The sequence below is a fragment of the Solanum stenotomum genome, chromosome 11 (genome assembly GCF_019186545.1).
Source record: "Solanum stenotomum isolate F172 chromosome 11, ASM1918654v1, whole genome shotgun sequence".
Taxonomy (NCBI): Eukaryota; Viridiplantae; Streptophyta; class Magnoliopsida; order Solanales; family Solanaceae; genus Solanum; species Solanum stenotomum.
The window spans coordinates 22,564,114-22,586,769 of record NC_064292.1 but is presented as its reverse complement, the minus strand read 5'-3'; the positions used below and the strand labels follow the sequence as shown (position 1 = coordinate 22,586,769).

Below are 22,656 nucleotides of genomic sequence, written 5' to 3'. Positions count from 1 at the left end.
GGCCTATCTGTTAACATGGTGGCGTTCATGTTCTACGTATGCACAGGCCTTTTTCTAGCTCTGCCAATGCTGTTAACAATTTTTTGGGCATATCACAGGCTTCCTCTGTGTTGGGTGGTTTCGTTGCTGACGCTTACCTTGGTAGATACTGGACTATTGCGATCTTTACCACCATTTATCTAGTGGTAATTAAATTCGATGAATAATTTGCTTGTCTAATGTTTGATCACTTCATTCAAGTGAAGATCATACTCCTCCGTTTCAATTTGTTTGTCCTACTTTCCTTTTTAGTCCGTTTAAAAAAGAATGTCTCTTTCCTTTTCGGCAACTTTCTTATTCTAACTTTCCAGATGACATGTTTAAGATCACTAGACTAAAGGGTGTATTTTGGTAAATTCTACCTATTTTGGTTTAAGACCACAAGATTCAAAAGTCTTCTTTACTTCTTAAACTCAGTGTCAAGTTAAAACCAGACAAACAAATTGAAACGGAGGGATTAAAAGCTAGTAACAGTTACTTACTTCTTTATGGTTATGTAGGGATTAACAGGAATAACATTATTAGCAACTATTAAGGTATTTGTGCCCAATCAAGATCAGTGTGATCAGATTGCCCTTCTTCTAGGCAACTGCGAACCAGCGAAATCTTGGCAAATGATGTACTTATACACAGTGTTATATGTGACGGGGTTCGGAGCAGCAGGGATAAGGCCTTGTGTCTCATCATTCGGGGCTGATCAATTCGATGAGAGAAGCAGAAACTACAGGTCACACCTGGACAGGTTTTTCAACTTTTTTTACCTGTCGGTCACAGTTGGGGCGATTGTGGCCTTCACTGCAGTTGTGTATATTCAAATGAAACATGGATGGGGTGCTGCTTTTGGGTCATTGGCAATTGCCATGGGCCTGTCCAACATGTTATTCTTTGCTGGCACCCCTATGTATAGGCATAGGTTGCCTGGAGGCAGTCCTCTCACGCGTGTTGCCCAAGTCCTAGTTGCTGCCTTCCGCAAGAGGAATGTTTCGTTTCAAAGCAGCGAGTTAGTAGGCTTGTATGAACTTCCTGGTAAAAGATCTGCTATCAAGGGCAGCAACAAGATACCTCATACCGATGATTTCAGGTAAATTTCCAAGGTTGCTCCTTTTTTTCACTCTCCATGTTGTTGAATTGTGTGACGGTCACATTTAAAAGCTTAAGCTGTTAGGTAAAACGTACTTTTGTTTACTTAATTATGTCTTCACTATATGTATGCTCAATGTAGATGTTTGGACAAAGCAGCTCTGCAGCTAAAAGATGATGATGGTGCCAATCCTTGGAGGCTTTGCACTGTGACTCAAGTAGAAGAAGTTAAAATCCTGCTGAAACTTCTTCCGATTCCAGCCTGCACTATAATGTTAAGTGTGGTTCTAACGGAGTATTTGACTCTATCAGTCCAACAGGCATATACGTTGAACACTCACATGGGACATTTGAAACTTCCTGTCACCTGCATGCCGGTCTTTCCAGGCCTCAGCATATTTGTTCTGCTCTCCCTCTATTACTCCGTGTTCGTTCCAATATCTAGGCGGATCACTGGCAACCCCCATGGTGCTTCTCAGCTTCAGAGAGTTGGCATTGGCTTGGCAGTCTCTATACTCTCGGTGGTGTGGGCTGGTGTCTTCGAGAGGTACCGGAGAACTTACGCAATACAACATGGTTACGAGGCTAGTTTTTTGACTCAAATGCCTGACCTCAGTGCCTATTGGTTACTAATCCAGTATTGCCTAATTGGGATAGCTGAAGTTTTTTGCATAGTGGGATTACTCGAATTTCTGTATGAAGAGGCTCCTGATGCAATGAGAAGCATTGGTTCAGCTTATGCTGCTGTGGCTGGTGGTCTTGGTTGTTTTGCAGCCACCATTTTGAATAGCATTGTCAAGTCTGTCACACGGGGAAAAGGCGAAACACGAGAATCCTGGCTTTCCCAGAACATAAACACCGGCAGATTCGACTACTTCTATTGGCTCCTCACTGTCATGAGTCTCATCAATTTTGCTGCTTTTCTTTATGCAGCACATTGTTATCAGTACAGATCAACGGATGGGACTGACAGACAAAGTGAGAAAGGGCCTGGATCCGATCATACCAGTACTAACGCACCGGATCCCATTAGAACTCTGCAGTTAAGTGTGTTTGGACGAGAGTAGTACTAGGAAGGATAACCCCTTGGAAATCCTGGGGTTGCATCCTTTGCTCACAAAATGTGAAAAAAGAGCCTACCTTTGCCACTATCTCAACCACTACTAGTAAGTAACCATATTTTAGTTGTTCCTTAGACGAAAAGGGAAAGAAAAATCTATTCTTGTAAGTGACATAGTAATAGTAGGGTGCCGAGGGTCTACCAGAAACAACCTTTCTACCCTACAAAGGTAGGGTAAGGTCTGTGTACATGGTAACCTTCACAGACTCCACTGAATATGTTGTCGTTGTTGACATAGTAATAGTAGAAGGCAAATGATTAATGAAGCCAAGACCTGAGAAAGTAAAACGAATTACTTTCAGTGACTGGAAAATAATAGGATATATGGCTATTCATTTCATGGTGTTTTATCTTGTAATGTTGTTGAAATTGTTTATCAATTGATTCTTGCACACTTGAGCATGTCGAAATGTTGATGTCTTGGAACTTTCGACTTAGCCATTTCTTGTGTAGTATAGTTCTTAGTCCTTGGGTGTATATTTATACGTACAATTGTGGGAGATGAAAAGGGAAGTTGTGTTATTCTAGAATTCTAGAATTTCAGACTCCGCCACTGTGTAAGATGATAATATTTAAACAATGAGAGCCATGTGACACAAATAGAAAGTAGGAGCAAGTATAGTGCATTAACAAAAGATATAAAACAGTGAGAGACTGAAATTGCAAAGAAAGATACACAAGTTTCTGCTAGCTACCCAAATAGTAGTTGTGTTAATGATAGACCATCAGATCGAAGAGAAACAGTTCAAAGCAGATTGGAAAAAGAAATAACAGAAATGAAGAAAGCATGACAAAATACTAGAGAAATCATGACCAAGCATTCAACAAAACAGAAATTGAGTAACAAGAAACTATAGGAGTAATGCTCTGACTACTAATAGGATTAGGGATGGACTCACGACATAGACAAGATATAGTACCTAGAGTAGAAAACAAATCTATATATACACTCTGAATCAATTGCCGGAAAAACTACATAACATTAAATATGTTGAATCCCCTTGGCTTATATTTCTTTATATATAGGAAATTTTGAGGTTGAAGAGTGATGATTGCATAAGACGGTGAGAGTAATGTTGTAGCATCGGATTCCATCATAATACCAGTACACTTTTTGTATCGCTTCTTTCTATAACAGCTAAAAGCTATATTCAAACATTTTGCCTTTCACTAATAAAATAAACTGTAATTGTAGATTTCTCCTGACTTTAATTATAAAATTCGACTGTGCTTTAGAAAGTTTAATTCTTTGTACAACTAACTAGTTATTAATTTGTCAATACTGGCGTTTTAAATAATGAAACATGGATATCTTTTTAGATTTAAAACTTAAGTATTTTGTTTGAAAACAAAGTACCTTGATTTTACCTCAAATTTTCACTATCAACTCGTACAAGATATGCCTATACAATTTTGCACTTGTACAACACAATTGAAGATTTTCTCTAATGTCAACAGTTCAACATCACATATGAGGTCGAACTCGAAATCAATGCAACATGAGGAATATCCATTAATAACAGCAACATCTTTAATTTCATTCCTCACTTGAAAATTTCCAACAACATATAGTACAAAAATTTTATGTTTCTCTAAATATACTTCATTCCTGAAATATATTCTTGTCTAGAGATCAGATACTGGGCTAACGAATATATAACTCCAAGGAGTCCCAATATCTTAACCTTGATAATATCCGTCATCAAAACTGATGGCAAATTTAGAGGTATTGTCATCAATGGCATTGAGTCAGCCTGTTTCCTGTAGCTCCACACAAACCGATTAAAAAGGATGTGACTTGGAAATGTTAGAATCAGAAGTGCCAAATTCTTCACTGCAAATAACCAATCTGGACCTCCCACGTCTAATCCCCACCCTGCATTCCCATGCCATATATTTTCCCATATGCTATACACGGTAGTTAACACCAAGTAGGAAGAGATGACAACTACTACTGGGAAGTACCTTTGCTTCTCCCCAAAACCCGCAACAAAATCAGAATCTTGATTGAGCAGCAGCAAGATAGGTGCTAAAAAGAAAATAGCACGGTTTGAGCCACCAGTTAGATTGACATTCAAAATCAGGCATATAGCAAAGCACATGATCGTGGCAACATTGCCAACGGCAGGCATCCAGGCACCCTCTGCAGCCATTCTCTTGATTGTAAAGGATGGAACAGCAGAGGCTTTGCGTTGCTGCATGAACCTTAATCTTGGGGGAACAATACTAGAGCTACTTTGACCTGAAAGGCTGTGTCTAACTGTACCCCTATCTGTTACCTTTTCTCGCATCAGTGAAGCCAGCTCAAACTTCACTTCAAGCGCAATAAGCATAAAAATTGCAGCATATAAACCAAGAAGAGAAGTTCTTGCACCTTCAACGGCCAGAAGGGTTGCCAGTTTGCTGTCCTCTTCCCCCATATCTTGCACTGCATTATCTCCAAGGATGCTTTTATTTATTCTGATTTGTCCCTCCAACAAATATGTCACAGGAAAGAGAGCCACAAGAAGTGCAAATACCCATGGCAGAAATTTTGTGCTTGAAGCAGATGGGAAGTGAGTGAAAACAACAAATACTGAAGTACAGACCATGGTGACGATGATGAGAGCGTGGAGGATTGCAGCCTGGAGAAAATATTCTGCTGATATGTAAATTCCAAGAGAAATGCCTATAGCAATGGCGTAAAATATCCTCAATTCAACGACGTATTTGATTGGGATGGTGGAAGTAACAGAGGCCAGAGTGAGCAGAATTGCAACAATAAGCAACCATGAGGGCCATGTAGGCTTTGATGCGAAGAAGCCATAAATAGAAATGTCATCAGCAGATTGACGAGCAGCTTTAATTACGGCCGAGTGGTAAGTCCATGACAAGGGGATTGGTGGCTGCATTAGGATAAACAACAAACCTGTTGCAACCACCAGCACCAAGCATCTCTTTGCAGACTGCAAGATAAAAAGAAAAAGCTCATAACTACGTGAATCCAGTCAAGACCTCCAACTAAAGCAAACACGAAAAGTAATCTTCTACACAATTAAAAAGGACACTTATCAGGAGGTTGCACTTCCCATGTTTGTGATATAAGTATCCCTATTCTATGACCATGAAATGTTTGAAGAACAGTTAAAAGCAAGAAAATAACATTAAATAAGGTCTAGCAGACCAACAGAGAGGGCATTCTTAAGCAAACAGTCTCAACTTGAAGATTCACATTATTCCATTCCAATCACAATATATGAACTCTCCTGGTGTTCCGGATATCTGTATTATGGTAAAAGATATATCCCTCTTAAAAGGGTTCAGAACAGAAAATCAACATGTTAAGCACATTTCCTTTTAGAGTAATAAATTTGATCTATTAACAATCACTGATCTAATCATCAATGACTCTATGAAAAAGAAAGCATATAACACAACAAATTAGTTGGAGGGAATACCATAACATGTGAGAAGTGAAGTGCCACAATAGGAACACAAGCCAATCCCGTCAAGAGGAAGCAGGAGCCTAAAAGCAAACCATCAGAAGGAGGTCTACCATGCCACCATTGAAGAGCTTCAAATACTGTTTCACGACAAAACCAAACTGATAAAGCAACAACAGCAGCATGAGCATAACCTTGCCAAGGTTTCATCTTTGAGGCAGTTCTTGACTTATCCCTGCAATATAAACAGATTAGGAATCTGAAAAAGGAACACAATCCTTTTGGTGTATGTAGGGATGGCAATGGGGCGGTGTGGGGCGGATAAAGCTTCACCCGCAAAATTTTTGATCTACCCGCCCCACCCCACCCCGCATAAACCCGTCTCGCCTCACCCCGCCCGGTTCATACAAAATTCTTATCTGATCCCTAATTATTTTTGTGTGATCACGTAATCAAGAATATATACACATCAAAGTATACAGCTTTGCATCCAAACCTCAAATAAAGAAACTATATTTTAAATTTATTGTTATCCTTGATTTTTTTCTTTTAAATAAATTGTCATATTAATAGTATCCAATTTCCATAATTCAACTGTGTGAACAATGCATCACTGGAATTGGCACCAATAATCTTCATTTTTCACTTGACTGCTAAATCAAGAAAAATTAAACAATCAGTTTATCACAGTACTAACCAAAACAAATACTTCAAATTTTAGATAGAGTATATTTTCCTGTTGATATATTAATACTAACATGATAATAAACTTCAAATATAGACGAGAAAACTTCTATATTATTTGAGATTTTTATCAAACAAGAGGCACTAGAACACAAGAAGGGAGGAGACCCTCACCCGCATAATTTTTAAAAACAAAGGTTTTGACCCACCCCACTTTGCCCCGCACCCGCTTAGAGACTGCCCCGCCCCAGGGCAGCCCCACATTGTCTTAAACCCGCTCCATACCCGCACCGCTCCATTGCCATCCCTAGGTGTATGTGGGGTCTGTTTTTCTCCTTGTCTTTCTCTTGGGATTGAGTTGTTGGGTAGGGGTNGGGGGGGGGGGGGGGGGGGGGGGGGGGGGGGGGGGGACAAGGACACATCAATCTGGATCAGGAGATACCTGTAAAGAAGCAGGGGAGGAGAAACAGCCAGCAGGAGGACAGCTGACACCCACAAAACTCCCTTTGATGTGACAAAAAGCACAGCCAGCTTTGAGGAGTATAAGCAAGTTAGGACCCAAACAGCCTTTGATCCAATGCGGTTGTCCGCGGAAAGTCTCCTCACAACCGCCAAACCAATAAATGTCGTTATGACTACCATGTAACTTGGGTACATCACATCTTCCTCCAACCCATAGTAGTAAACACTAGAGTAACTAAAGAAGCGATTTTCAATATAACAGAGCAGAAAAGCATGGCCAATCAAACCAATCTCAGTCAGAAAGCGAAATTGCGCTGGGAGGATAGCTAAACCAGGAATGGCCATTGCCAGGATAACACTACCAACAATGAGCTTGCAAAAGGATTTTAAAGGCATGCCTGACATCCAAATATTCAGATCCCAGTAATTGTGCATCACAAACCATATAACCATCAAGCTTCCAAGCACAACGAAAGTAAAGTATGATGAGACACTTTTCTTCGTGAAGAAACGAGCCAGATAAAATCCTGCCACTGATGGGAGTGGAACAAACTGCATATTGAAGTAAAGATCATTTGCATATGTCAAATATTTTTATTGGTTAAAAAAATCGAATGTATGAATCACTAAAACTCCATATAATGAATGCCTTAGAGCTTCTCAGACACATTCAAGCAACAATTATGGCAAAAGATCACACAAGAAAAAGTCACTTTATTTATTTTACAGCCTGATCACAAAGATATGCACCAAGAACTCGGGGAAAAACTTGCATGTCTTTTCATTTCAACCTTACAATATTAGCCTTAGGTTCAATTTTATGCAGTACTGCCTTAGTTGTATCTGCCACTCATTAGTGAACTGGAGGTTATCCTTTATCTACTTTTAGGTTCACTTACATACATCAATTTAGTTTTAAAACGTACAGCAGATATGCCAGCACAGCAAATGAAGGCTGATAAAGAAAAGGAATGACTTTCTTCAAGTAGGGTTGTCAATGGTTCTTTATAAGGTGACCGAACCAAACCAATGTTTTAGGTTTTTCTTAATAAAACTATAGGTTCATATATAATTTGTAACCGTATAGAATACTTTGGGTAGGCCTCTAATCTTATACAAGAAATCGAAACAATACTGAACCAAACCGAATAAATCCATCTGTATAATATAGCTAAGTTGCTCGGACTCTTCACTTTTGGTGCCACACCCGTGTCGACACGACATGAGTGTGGGCATGGGATCCGTGTACGATTTGGTCAACCGATATTGGGTACTTCGACCAAAATCGATGGGAAAGTCGGGACAGTTTTAACAATTTCTATAATCAATACAAAAGTTAAGGTGAAATTGAAGAAAATGGAATACCTTTTATATAAAAATTTCTATGTCACTCTGTTTCCTTTAATCTCCTTCCAGGATTCTCCTCAAGTTCTCTACATAATATCACATAATTTAGGTTTTATAACTCTATTTTTAGATATTTTAATTATTTTTAGGTGAATCCCCGCACCCGTATCCATACATGGATCCAAATCCCCGAATCTTAAAAATTAGATCATGAAGGATTCGACCCCTAGATCCGCACCTGTATCGGACACTCGCACCTGAGTCCGAGCAACTTAGTAATATAGTATATATTCAGGTTAGAATAACAAAGCATTAAAAATAATTACCTTGGGACTTGGGTTTCGATGCAGATGGAATGACTACAAGTAGCACCTAAACCTCTGCTACTACCGAAGTTAAATTAACTTCAACAATTTTCAACAGTAATACGCCATTGTACGTTTTCTCCTCTTCCTTTTTCTTCTTCCCCCTTTATATCTTTGCGATACTTGAGTCAAATACCAAGTTTCGGCCGATACAGTAATTATTGTATCTTTAAGAGCAGGTTGCACCCAAAGCCATTAGGCCGAGTGCACGGCTGACTAGGAACACACATGAATAACTGAAAAACAAATAAAAAATAAAAATCTAGTAGTGTAACACATTATTTTTTCAGATTTAATCTTTTGGACAGCAATTCTTTTGTTATTGACTCGGTATTTGTTCTAAAAAAGAACAATATTTATTTTTTGTTAAAGTGTGCTTGTGCACAGCTTGCATTATTGCAACATTTACCCTGTGAATCAACACATTGCTTGAACATTGCATGTATAAAAGCTCATTTAGTAAAAATTGTACTCAACAAACATACGTTACTACATCTGTTATATTAAAGCTTGTTATGTTACATAACAGATCAAATATCTTTATGGCAGTTCAACTCTTACGTGCCATGGACAGACATTGAAACTTAGTTATATATGGCTTTTAATCCAAGGGATTCATTGTGTCTCCAACCGATGCATTGTACAGAAGACTCTTGCTTTCAAAACCTAGACACTTCTATTGCCAACGATTGACCTGTCCCTGGGTTAATCAAAGGTCCATTTACCAACTCGGTTGAGAAGGGTCAATATAAGTTAAATCGAGCTATAAGAACCCTTTATACTGACCTTTTCATAAGCAAATATAACATCTGTTAAAAACCAACAAAGAATATTATTGACAACTCTACAATTTCCCAAAAATTAAAAGACCATTTCATAATAACAGCTTTGAAACATAAATTGAAGGAATGGAATAGAAGTGAGCAAGGAAGTCTTGGCCAACAGAGAAAGAATGTTCTTGAAAAGCTGGCTGTTGTGGAGAATATGCCACTGATAGAGCATTGACAGAAGATGAAGCAACGGAAAAGGCAACTTTACTTCTGAAACTGGAGGGTTTAATAAAAAATGAAGAGATTTACTGGAGACAAAGGTCAAGATCTGTTTGGTTAAAGGAAGGGGACAAGAATACCAATTTCTTCCACAAAATGGCTAATGCACACAAGAGGTATAACAACATAGATCAACTGCTCATTCAGGGGAATATAGTCCAAGATCCAGAAAGGATCCAAGGGGAAATAATGGAGTTCTACCAGAAACTTTACTCTGAAAATATTCAATGGAGACCCGGCAACAATTTCTTAAACTGTCCAAGGCTAACAGGGGAGGAAATAGAGGACCTAGAAAGAAATTTTGATGAGGAGGTTCTGAGAAGTTTAAAGCAATGTGCAGTGGATAAAGCACCAGGACCAGATGGCTTTACAATGGGGTTCTACATCAAATGTTGGGAAGTGGTCAAAGGTGATATCATGAAGACCTTTCAGCATTTCTATGACCAAGGGAGGCTTGAAAGAAGTTTTAATGCTACCTTCATACCCTTGATTCCAAAGAAAAAGGGTGCTAAAGAACTAAGGGACTTTAGACCTATCAGTTTGATAGGAAGCATCTATAAAATTCTCTCAAAAGTGCTCACTGAAAGGCTAAAACGAGTGATGTCCAAACTTGTTAATTCACAACAGCTAGCTTTTATTAAGGGGAGGCAGATCATGGATGCTGTTCTAATAGCTAATGAAGCTATAGATTCCAGGTCAAGTTTGAAAAAACCAGGCATCTTATGCAAATTAGATATTGAGAAAGCATATGACCATGTCAACTGGGATTTTCTTATGGGTATGCTAGAGAAGATGGGTTTTGGTCTCAAATGGAGACAATGGATTAAATTCTGCATATCTTCAGTAAGCTTCTCAGTGTTGATAAATGGTTGTCCATCAGGGTTTTTCGGTTCACAAAGGGGCTCAAGGCAAGGTGATCCCTTATCACCTTTCCTTTTCCTGTTAGTCATGGAGGGACTCAACAATATGATTATGAATGCAAATAGAGAAGGATGGCTAAGAGGTTTTGAAGTAGCTAGAGCCGGAAGGGAAAGCCTAAAGATAACTCATCTACAATATGCTGATGATACCCTGATATTCTGTGATGCTGAAGAGGACCACCTCAAAATTTTGAGACTAATTCTAGTCTTGTTTGAAGGAATGTCTGGACTTCATGTTAACGGAAGAAAAAGCTTCTTGTATCCCGTTAATGAAGTGCCAAATATGGAAAATTTGAAGTTAATTCTGGTGGTGAAGTGGTTGCTCTTCCAACTACTTATTTGGGTATGCCTTTAGGGGCCAAATCCACATCTTTGGAAATTTGGAATGGGGTGATTGAGAAGTGTGAGATGAAACTAGCAAGGTGGAAGTCTCAGTACCTAACTTTGATCAACTATGTGCTTGATGCACTTCCAACATATATGATGTCTTTATTTCCTATTCCTCCAGGTGTCATTAATAGGTTGGATAGCATCAGGAGAAAGTTTTTGTGGCAAGGAAACAAGGAAAGGAAAGGGTACCACTTAGTCAAATGGAAAAAAGTGATCAATGATAAGAGAGTTGGGGGTTTAGGGATCAAGAACCTTAAGAATCAAAGCAATGCTTTGAGAATGAAGTGGCTTTGGAGGTATTCCAACGATGATCAGAATTTATGGGGCTCAGTCATAAAAGCAAAATATGAAGAAAGTGACAATTGGATGACAAAGGAAGTTACCACTCCCTATGGTGTTAGTTTATGGAAATCCATCCGATCACTATGGGATGAATTCAAACAAAACACCAAGATTAAAGTGGTAGATGGTGCTAAAACTAGATTCTGGAAGGAGCATTGGCATGAAGCACGAAATCTGGAGACACTTTTCCCGAACATACATACTCTGGTTCTTCAGCAACAAAATACAATAGTTGAACTATGGACACCTCATGGGTGGAATATTATATTTAGAAGGCACCTCAATGATTGGGAAATTCCAAAGAGTTACAGAATTCTTCAGCGTCATTGAACAATTTAGTGGCTTGGATACAGGGAAAGACAGATTGCAGTGGTTGGGGAACAGTACTGGGACTTTTAAAGTAAGTGCAGCATATAGGAAGTTGAACCATCCAATTATGCAGGCATCCAAATGGCCCTGGAAACACATTTGGAAGGCCAAGATCCCACACAAAGAGGCCTGTTTTGTGTGGTTACTGGCTAAGAAAGTGGTGTTGACACAGGAGAATTTGATGAAGAGGGGGATTACACAGTGTTCAAGATGTTTTTTTTGCGGGGAAACTGCAGAAACAGTCAATCACTTGTTCATCCAGTGCAAGGTCACTGGCCAATTGTGGAGTCTATTCCTAAGGCGCAAAAACATCTCATGGGTCATGCTTGGTAGAATGGCAGAATTGCAGAGGCCTTATACAGTTGGGAAGAAGTAGGATTACAAGCAAAGAACAGAACTGGAGAATCATTCCTGCTACTATTTGGTGGACTGTCTGGAAAGAAAGAAATCTGAAGAGTTTTTGAGAATAGGGAAAGTAATATGCAGCAAGTAAAATTGAATTGTATTCTAACTTTGTGTTTTTGGTGTAATCAGATCTACTCTAATGACACTGTCTCTATCAATGATGTTTTAGACTCATTATAGGGATAGGACAGTGCCTTTAGAGTTTATTATGTAAATATGGTTTCAGTACATAAAGAAATAGAAACAGTTACCAATCTCAAAAAAAAAATAAGAAGATTGAAAAATCAAACAAATAAATTTTTATTTCATCTACATTGTTAGATTAAAGAGAAGATCCCGAAATGTGTAAGGATAGAGATGGCTTGATTGATATATGTGCTTAACCACTTATACACCAACTACATACGTTTAGACACTGTCTCGGTGTACCACTTATGAATGAAATATGATTTATCCAAATAAATTGAACATTTACATCCTCCAACAGTTCTTGAATTAGGACATGAAGCTTCACAAGTATGTATTTGATGTTGAGAGTGTCTGATACGAATGCTCCTTTAAGGACTTACTCTAGAAGAAAATATAGGCGAGCAGCATGTGGAGATAATCTATCTTAGTTTATCTGTCTTACTTTCTTTGTATTAAGTAGGATATAATATATAAGCAGTAATTATCTATATAGTAGTTATAAAGTAGAAGTTATTACCAGCAGTTATTTACAGCCGTAACTGTTTCTATCTATCTGTTAGGAGTTATTTATGTTAACTATAAATATTTGTATTTTTACGCGAATTCTGAAAAGGGAAAAATATTATTATGTCTTTATATCTGGAGATTTGTCCACTCCATACGGACATTGTTATTGGTTAATGCAGTGTTTAAGATTCTTGCACTTTATTTAACTAGTAAAGTTTCATTTTCATTTCATTTCATATCAGTTTCTATCATTTTGGTATCAAAGCAAACTGATCCAATATGGTTAATACCAGATCTTCTACTTCGCAATCACAAGAAGACGTTCCCAATGTTGAAACCTTTGCGCAACAACTATCTGCTATTGCATCAAAATTAAACACAATTGATTCATTGGCAGCAGATGTTGCTTCACTGAAAGTCCAGACTAGTCACATTCCAACAAGAGGGAACCAGTTATCAAACTCGTAACAAAGGAAAAAGTGCAAATGTTTGGAAAGAAGAGAAAGAAGACATCGATAATACATGGTGGCCAAGAAATCCTCCCCGGAGGCCATACACGAAGATGGACTTTCCCAAATTTGAAGGAGAAGACCCTAGGGGTTGGATTTTGAAGGCAGAAGAATATTTCTGCTACTATCAAACTCTAGATGAACACAAAGTTGACATTGTTGCTATGTATCTGGAAGGTGATGCGCTTGATCTCTTCTCTTGGATCAATCGTGAACGGACTTTGCTCTATTGGGAAGAACTTGTTAAAACATTGCAAGAAAATTATGGGCCTGCAGAGTTTCAAAATCCGAACGAGCATCTGTGTAGCATCAAATTGGTTCAATACAGGAGTACCGTCGAGAATTTGCAAAACGTTCATCTAGAGTCACAGACTGGCCAGATCACTGTCTCTTGGGAGTTTTCATGAATGGGCATAAAGAAGAACTCAAATCAGATGTGAGAATTCATAAGCCTAGAACTGTTTATAAAGCCATGAGCCTTGCAATGGAATTTGAGCAAAAAGTTAGTTCTAATCGTGGGCATAAGTCTCAATGGTCAAATCTGTCACGATCCAACACAATCCAAACTGGTTCTGCACGTGATGTTTCTTACCAATCAGTAGGCAACCAACACGTATCACGAACCAATCCGAATTCTGCACAGATGTCTCCTCGTCCTTCTCCGAATCGTGCTTGGGAGATAGAGAAGCAGAATCGCATAGCCAAAGGACTCTGTTTTAGGTGTAATGAAAAATTTGCACCAGGTCACCGTTGCAAGACAGCATCTCTCACTCTTATGGAGGCAAATGACAACATTGAAGGTGGTGAATCTGGAGAACAAATGTCAAGTGACATTATTGATGATGATGCAGGTACAAATGACCTTGCTGAAATTTCATTCCACGCCTTTCTAGGTAACACAAAAGGCACAACAATGAAACTTCAAGGGACCTTAAATGGACGCAAGGTGCTGCTTCTGGTTGATAGTGGGTCATCCCACAATTTTATCTCGGAAAAAATTGTTGAAGAATTACAGTTACCTGCTCAAGTTGTGCCCTATTTTGGAGTTCAAATTGGCAATGGAGATATCATACGTTGCAACCGTTTGTGCCAAAATCTTGTTGTGAAATTCCCTGGATTAACTATTGATCAAGATTTTTATCCTTTCTCTGTTGGAGGAGCAGATTTGGTGCTTGGAATTAAGTGGCTTGCTTCTTTAAATACAGTTCAAGCAAATTGGAATGAGATGTTTTTGATTTTTAATTTAAATGGGAAGCGATATAAACTTCAAGGGGTTCCACAAGAATCAAATGCACCAGTTGTTTTTCAGTATTTCTCCAAGGAGGCTGATACTTCAGGTAAGTCTCTACCTATTGATATTCAAAGCTTGCTTCATAAGTTTGAATCAATTTTTGAAGAACCCAATGCCCTACCACCTTTTCGTCAACACATTCATTCTATCCCTTTGATTCCTAACTCAAGACCACCCAACATCCGTCCGTATCGTTATCCGTATTTCCAAAAATCAGAAATTGAAAATCAAGTTTCTGAATTACTCCAAAAGGGTTTTATAAGGTCAAGTACCAGTCCATTTGCTAGCCCTGTCCTTCTCGTCAAGAAAAAAGACAATACATGGCGTATGTGCATTGATTATAGAGGTCTCAACCAAATCACTATTCCAGATAAGTACCCTATTCCAAATATTGATGAGCTTCTGGACGAATTGCATGGAGCAACTATTTTTTCGAAGATTGATTTGCGTTCTGGTTACCACCAGATACGTGTCGATCCAGCCGACATTCATAAAACTGCTTTTCGTACTCACTCTGGACATTATGAGTTTACTGTTATGCCCTTTGGTCTCACTTATGCTCCTTCGACGTTCCAATGTGCTATGAATGATTTGTTCAGACCACATCTGCGCAAATTCATTCTTGTATTCTTTGACGACATCTTGGTATACAGTCAGACCTTTGAGCAGCATATCAATCACTTGGAACTTGCTCTCCAACTTCTGAGAGACAATTGTTACTATGCCAAAACTTCTAAATGCTCATTTGGGCAAGTCCACATTTCTTTTCTGGGTCATGTGATTTCAGAAAAAGGGTTGGTGTTGATCGGGATAAAGTTCAAGCTGTCTTGGAGTGGCCAGTACCAATTAATGTGAAGGAGTTACGTGGATTTCTTGGGTTAATAGGTTATTATCGCAGATTTGTGAGGGGTTATGGAATGATGGCTCGACCACTCACTGAACTTACCAAGAAAAATGCTTTTCAATGGTCGAACTCAGCAGAGAATGCTTTCCAACTTCTAAAGCAAGCTCTAACAACTGTTCCAGTACTACAACTTCCAAATTTCACTCAACCATTTGTGGTGGAATGTGATGCTTCTTCAGAAGGAATAGGGGCTATTCTTCTTCAAGGTTTACCATCCTATTGCTTATTTTAGTAAGGGACTTTCTTTTTCCAGTCGTTTGAAGTCTACTTATGACCGCGAATTGCATGCTCTTGTTTTAGCTTTGCAGAAATGGAAACACTACCTCCTGGGCCATCATTTTTATGTCCGAACAGATCATTGCAGCCTCAAGTATCTCCTTTCTCAGCGTATTACTACTAATGAGCAGCAAAGATTATTAATGAAATTGCTTCCCTTCGACTTCACAATTGTTTATAAAGCTGGGAAAGACAACTTGGGAGCTGATTCTCTTTCAAGGAGGCCATTAAATGCTGAATTTCTGGCTCTTGCTATTCCTGTGCCGATGGATTTTTCCAATTGGCAAAATGCTCTCCAAGCAGATACATATACTCGTGAGATTATTCAAGCTATTCACCATGATCCTTTCTTACAACCAGATTTTCATCTTGTGGATCAGAAACTTTACTTCAAGGAAAGGTTGGTCGTTCCGGATCAATCTTCTATTCGACAAAAGCTTCTCTCAGAGTCTCATGATACACCTTCTGCCGGGCATGGAGGATATTTAAAAACCTTGAAGCGCCTTTCCTCCAACTTTTTCTGGCCAAGGATGAAGCATGTTGTTAAGATCTTTGTTCAGAACTGTTTGGTTTGTCAACAAGCCAAATACCAAGCTCTAGCACCTGCTGGACTTCTTCAACCCTTGCCTATACCTGAAAGAATTTGGGAAGATGTCTCACTTGACTTCATTGTAGGATTTCCCAAATCTGGTGGTTTTGATACAATTTTGGTTGTCGTAGATCGTCTCAGCAAGTATTCTCATTTCATCCCACTTTCTCATCCATATACTGCCAAGATTGTTGCTGAGGTTTTTTGCAGAGAAATTGTGCGTCTTCATGGCATTCCTCGGTCAATTCTATCTGATCGGGATGTTATCTTTCTCAGTGCTTTTTGGCAGGAGCTTTTTCGACATAGCCAAACAAGGCTAAGAATGGGTACCTCTTACCACCCACAATCTGATGGACAAACAGAGGTAGTTAACAGATGCTTGGAATCGTATTTACGATGCTTTGTTATGGAGCAACCTCGTACATGGAGTCAGTATCTACCATGGGCAGAGTTTTCTTTTAACACGGGTGTCCACTCATCCACAGAAACTACCCTATTCAAAGTTGTTTATGGTAGGGACCCTCCATCCATTTCTCCTTATGTTCATGGAGAAACACGCATTGCTGAACTTGAAGAACAACTTTTGAATCGTGATGCCATGCTGAAAATTCTCAAGGATAACCTTTTAAAGGCTCAAACTCGAATGAAACAGCAAGCTAATTCTCATCATCGAGATGTTACCTTTCAAGTTGGAGATTCTGTATTTCTACGTGTTCAGCCTTACCATCAACGTTCTTTGGCTCATCGCAGGTGCGAAAAATTGCCACATCGATTTTTTGGACCATATAAAATTGTACGATGTGTTGGACCTGTAGCTTATGAACTGGAGCTTCCTGCTTCCTCCAAAGTACATCTGATTTTTCATGTATCTTTGCTCCGTCCAGCTCATGGTCAGCAAGTTGTTATACCACCAGCCCCTCTTCCTCTTAATGAAGATTGGGAACTCACCATATCTCCTGCTAAGATTCTTGCACATCGATGGGTTAAAGAAGCTGGTTCTTCTTCTTTGCTCATTCACTGGGTTGACCGTCCGCTTAAAGAAGCTAGTTGGGAAAACTATGATCTCCTTGCAGATCAATTTCCTTCTTTTCGCCTTGAGGACAAGGCAACTTTTCAGGGAGGATGCACTGATACGAATGCTCCTTTAAGGACTTATTCTAGAAGAAAATATAGGCAAGCAGCATGTGGAGATAATCTATCTTAGTTTATCTGTCTTACTTTCTTTGTATTAAGTAGGATAAAATAATATATAAGCAGTAATTATCTATAGTAGTTATTAAGTAGAAGTTATTACCAACAGTTATTTACAGCCGTAACTGTTTCTATCTATCTGTTAGGAGTTATTTATGTTTACTATAAATATTTGTATTTTAGGAGAATTCTGAAAAGGGAAAAATATTATTATGTCTTTATATCTTGAGATTTGTCCACTCCATACGGACATTGTTATTGGTTAATGCAGTGTTTAAGATTCTTGCACTTTATTTAACTAGTAAAGTTTCATTTTCATTTTATTTCATATCAGTTTCTATCAGCGTCCATGCATAATAAAGACAAGTAATCTGGTCCACGTCATGCTGCTTAAAATCAATAGAGTGAAAACTATAGGATATGCTATTCTATGTTGCAGGATTTAAGATTCAAAATTTCAATGAAATCACAAGTTCGTTGAAGACAGCGTTAAGAATGTCAATATTAGGTGTTAAGTGTCCCACACGGTCATAAGATGGGTGAAACCAGGGAGCATTAAAGGAGTTCTAAGCAGCTGGAATAGAGATGGCAATGCTTCACATAAGGAGAAAGAGATGGAAACTTGTCCTAGCATGCAATTGGTGGACAATTTGGAAAGAGAGAAACAACAGGAGTTTTGAGAATGTGCAGAACAGCTTACAGAAGATCAAAATGAATTGCTTACTCTTTTTTATTTTTGGTGTAAAGAAGATATATTAACTAGGACAGAAGACATCTTTGATGTGCTAGATTGTATATAGGCAGCAGTTTAGATTAAGACTGTCTCTCTCTCTGTAAGTTGTAACACTTTTGAAGGGAGCTACACTTTTGCTGTAGTATTTTTTTTTTTTTGATAACCGAGAAATCCGTCTTGTGACCCGCCCTTTGGACCAATCACGACCTTCTAAACTCGGTGGNGGCAGCAGTTTAGATTAAGACTGTCTCTCTCTCTGTAAGTTGTAACACTTTTGAAGGGAGCTACACTTTTGCTGTAGTATTTTTTTTTTTTGATAACCGAGAAATCCATCTTGTGACCCGCCCTTTGGACCAATCACGGCCTTCTAAACTCGGTGGATAATGGGCCCGCCCCTCTACCCTTCTCCACTTAAATACCGGGCTTCGCTTTGCATGGTGTGGGGCTTGAGCCTGCGACCTAAGCCACAAATCCTCCACCTTTTGCCACTTGAGCTAGATCAATTTTATTTACATGGTGTAAGCAGCATACCTAACTCTACTGTTTTACCTAATTATGTTGTTGAAGTGTCCAGACCTAGGTGTGTGAGAGAGGAGGGCTAAGTATCTCACATTGGTCAAGGGAATGAGTTGTTTTCTCCTAATATAGTGTTGGCAATCCTAACCTCATGATCATTTGACAGAATACACGCATAACAAGTTTAGCCTCCATAAAAAGGGCAACAATAAATTAGATAAGATTATTTTGCCTAATACAGACAGTTTATGTATCCAACCTTAGTTCCAGAAATTGGCATGATAGACGAAGATGTAATTTTTTTTAAAAAAGGGTTAAAATGGAACACTATGGGTGTGGTAATACAATAAGAAGAAATTTAATAAAATGGAAGTTCTGTACAATTGTATGATCAACAACACTACTATGAGTGTACATGTTAGCCTTATAAAGGTCCAATATATCCACAAGATGAGCGTAATAAAATTCAGACTTAGCATTGATATGCTACACAAATTAGCAAAAAAGATATGTGATAAAGGGCCAAGTAATACACATTGAGGTAGAATAAATGACAATCGGTTGAGATGATCTGACCATGTCCTACATTAACCTACAAATTCATCGGTCTTGAACTTGTAGTCCACTACCTATATGAATGCGCTAACCAATAGTTTACCAATGAGGCTGGTACAATTTACAAATTATTTGCAAATGATATTGTTTGACGAATCTAGTGAGTTCGTCCAGCAAAAGCTAAAAGGAGTCTCGGGCTTGAAGAAGTATGACAGAAAATATGCACCACAAGCTTTGCCCCCTATAAGATGGGTGACATGAAATTAGATAAGATTATGGTGCCTAATACAAACACTTCAAATATCCAACCTTAGAAAAATGGCATGACAGATGAAGATGTAAAACAAGGGGAAAATAGGAGGATTGAAATGGAGTCGCAGTACGTGTGTGCTAATGGAATAGGCACAAAGGCAAATTCTGTAAAATGGAAACAATATTATATGTAAATACATGTACCTTCAAGGTCCAGATATTCATAGAATGAGTGTCGTAAAAGTATGGATGTAAAGATTAATGTGAGTATATGACAGACAAATTTCTCCAGAGAGAATATGCTAGAAAAGTTGGCAAAAGTTATATTTGATAGTGGATACAAACAGATCGGTCTTAAATTCACCCAAAAAACAAATGAAGATTCTTCAGTAAACCTACATTCTCTTGGAATCAATAACTAAACTTTGAATATTACATAATGAAGCCAAGGATTTGGATGATTTTAACTTATTGAGATTACAAACTAAGTTGTATTTACACTTACATTAAATTTAGTGTTTGTAGGTATTTCCTTGGTCATATTAGAGATTCGTGTCAATGTAGAGATTTGTATGCCAGTGTAAAAGCAAGTCTGAGATTTATAAGACCTTCCGTTTTAGCAGATCCAGCTGTCTTAAAGACATTATTGGGTATTAGAATAAAATAGACAGTAATTCATATATCCGATTTGGATAATATCAATTCTTTGATATCAAAACTGAGTTGTTTCTACACTTGCATTAGATCTAGTGTTTGTTTGGTATCTGACTGGTTTATGTGAATGTAGAAATTTGTATGTCAGTGTAGAAATAAGTGTGGACTTAGGAGAACCTTACTTTCTAGTATATCCTACTTTGTCTAGAAATAAAATGGGCCTTGGTAAGGGGACTAGATAAAGAAGATTCACATATCCGATCCCGACTAATCTTAGATTGGGACCCAGTTGAATCAAGTAATATTGATTGTTTAAGATTAAGGAGATATAATGTGAGCAATGAAAATTTATAGCCAAGGGTCACTCACTCATTTTAAAGGCATCTAAATCGTTCCAAGGGGTGCCCCATCAAACAAGGAGAAACACGATTCGTCTTTATTTAAACCTCCTATGAAATTCTTTGGATATTTCACGTTTATCTCACATTACATATCATTTTCCCATAGAAATGAAGATCTAAAACAAAATAAAGTTAGCAAAATTCAAGAATTTATAGTCAACAACCACATTAAATCTAGATTTAAGCTAGATTGAACATACGAGCATCTTTTCCAGCTAATACAAACTAACTACGCTATTAAACTTAGGCACAAACATAATATGAGCAAATATAGAAGTCCTTCAACAAAGAATTTTGTTTACCTAAAACTAATTCACACCATGTTGAAAGGGGTAAATCTAAAGTAACTTCACTAGACAGAGGAAGTCAAATAGCAGCATGCAGCATGGAAATGGAAAGAATAACAGAAAAGTAAAAATTAAGAAAAACAAAACATGCAAAATACATACCAGAACAGGAAATCCCACCACAATCGCTCCAGCAGCACTTACAATGACGGCTGAAGCAGTGAATCCTATTGAGCTAAAAGCATCAGAAACCATACCAAGAGCATAAGCACCAGCTGCTGCTGACCCTCCCAGCATTGTTATAGTGACAAGTAGGTAATTCAATGGTGGTGGCACTTGAATGTATCGTCCAAATGAATGGAACACAACCCTAACCTCCAAGCAAATGACAACTACAAACAAAGCAATAGCTCCATTGACCACGCGAATGCTGTGCAACTGATTCTCATTTTTAGTCACCCACCATAATCCCCCTCTTGTCGAGGCATACAGTTGAAACAAAAATGGAATGAAGAAGAGAAGAAACAGATCACAAATAGATGCCCACGAGACAAATATAACCGAGTAATGAGAGGCAATATGAAATAGAAGGGGAAAAAACAATAGATTCAACGTATGAATACAACTCTCAAGCTGCCCAAGGATTAGATTATCATCTGGAACGTGACCACCGTGATAACTCGCTTCTTGCTTCATTTTAAATGATGATAAACGAGGAACTGAGAAAAGCCAATAGAAACTGCAGTTAAACGCCATAAGATAATAAGCCGCATTAACCATACCAACTGCAGAGACTGTTGCCCAGGTAAAAACAGTAGAAGCAACAATGGGACAACATGCAAACAACAGCCGCTCAAGAGCAAGCACAATCGTAGGATACTCAATTTGAATCCACTTGAACTGAAGCGACACCCACACACCAATCAAGAAATTAGTCAAACTACAAACTGATACAGCAAGTAACCCAAGCATAACAGAATTAAACCCCGAAAACAACGAGGAGCTGAAGAAGAAAGCAAATTGCGAAGCAATGAGTGAAAACCAGACAGCGAAGAAGGAACCAGACTTGAAACTCAGAGAATCAAGGATATAAGCTACCATAAGCCCTAGCGTCAGTGTAGCAACAACCGGAGTACCACCAAGGTCAAGGAGAAAACCGGCACAAGGAACCAACGCGACAGCGATTCTAGCGTTGTGAACGAACGTCGTCGGTGAGAATCGAGAATTCCTCAGAGATCTACTATTAACGGAGTTAGGGTTCCGTTCGGGACTGTAAACGCCATCAAATGAGGTGGAAAGAGAAGGTGCACTAGTAGAAGCTGACATGTATGGACGGAAGGACCGAGTATGAAGCTCCGGCGGAAACATTTTTCCGTTGACCGATCTGCCGGCCGGCGATTGTTTTCTGATGCTGTGTAATGAAAGGGGTTTAGCTGAATTGATGATGATGATCAGTGTGAGCTTATGAGTGAGTGAGAGAGTTGACGTGTTTGAGACTACGGGAACCGTTGGATCTTTTTTTCTCCAATTTGATTGGTTGATTCACTGATCGACCCGTTTAATAAGATTGATCCGACTTTGACCCGATCCAATTGGTGAACAAGTAAAATGGATTGCCTCTTTGCATTTCTTAATGGAGTTGGCATTCAATATTTTGGCTTTCGGTTTGTTTATCGTACTTTCTTTTATTTAAGGCAATACATTCAAGGGTATTTTAACATATATATAATTTAAAATCACATAATATAATATAATATTGCATCGAAGTTAGTTGAATTTGATGTGAATATTTGTCACAATTGAAAATT

The 22,656-nt window shown here is 38.5% G+C and overlaps 1 protein-coding gene and 1 pseudogene across 1 annotated transcript; one reads left to right on the top strand and one right to left on the bottom strand.

The window, feature by feature from the left end:
- The first annotated feature begins 2,111 nt into the window (after positions 1-2,111).
- Positions 2,112-2,229, top strand: LOC125846139 (5S ribosomal RNA; annotated as a pseudogene).
- A 1,499-nt stretch (positions 2,230-3,728) lies between these two features.
- Positions 3,729-22,289, bottom strand: LOC125844726 (uncharacterized). Its single transcript, XM_049524056.1, has 4 exons — positions 21,011-22,289; positions 6,788-7,359; positions 5,677-5,896; positions 3,729-5,184 (listed from the first exon to the last, which is right to left on the bottom strand). Exons 1-4 carry the CDS (start codon positions 22,214-22,216, stop codon positions 3,832-3,834), a joined length of 3,351 nt encoding a protein of 1,116 aa, XP_049380013.1. The 5' UTR covers positions 22,217-22,289; the 3' UTR covers positions 3,729-3,831.
- Positions 22,290-22,656: the final 367 nt, after the last annotated feature.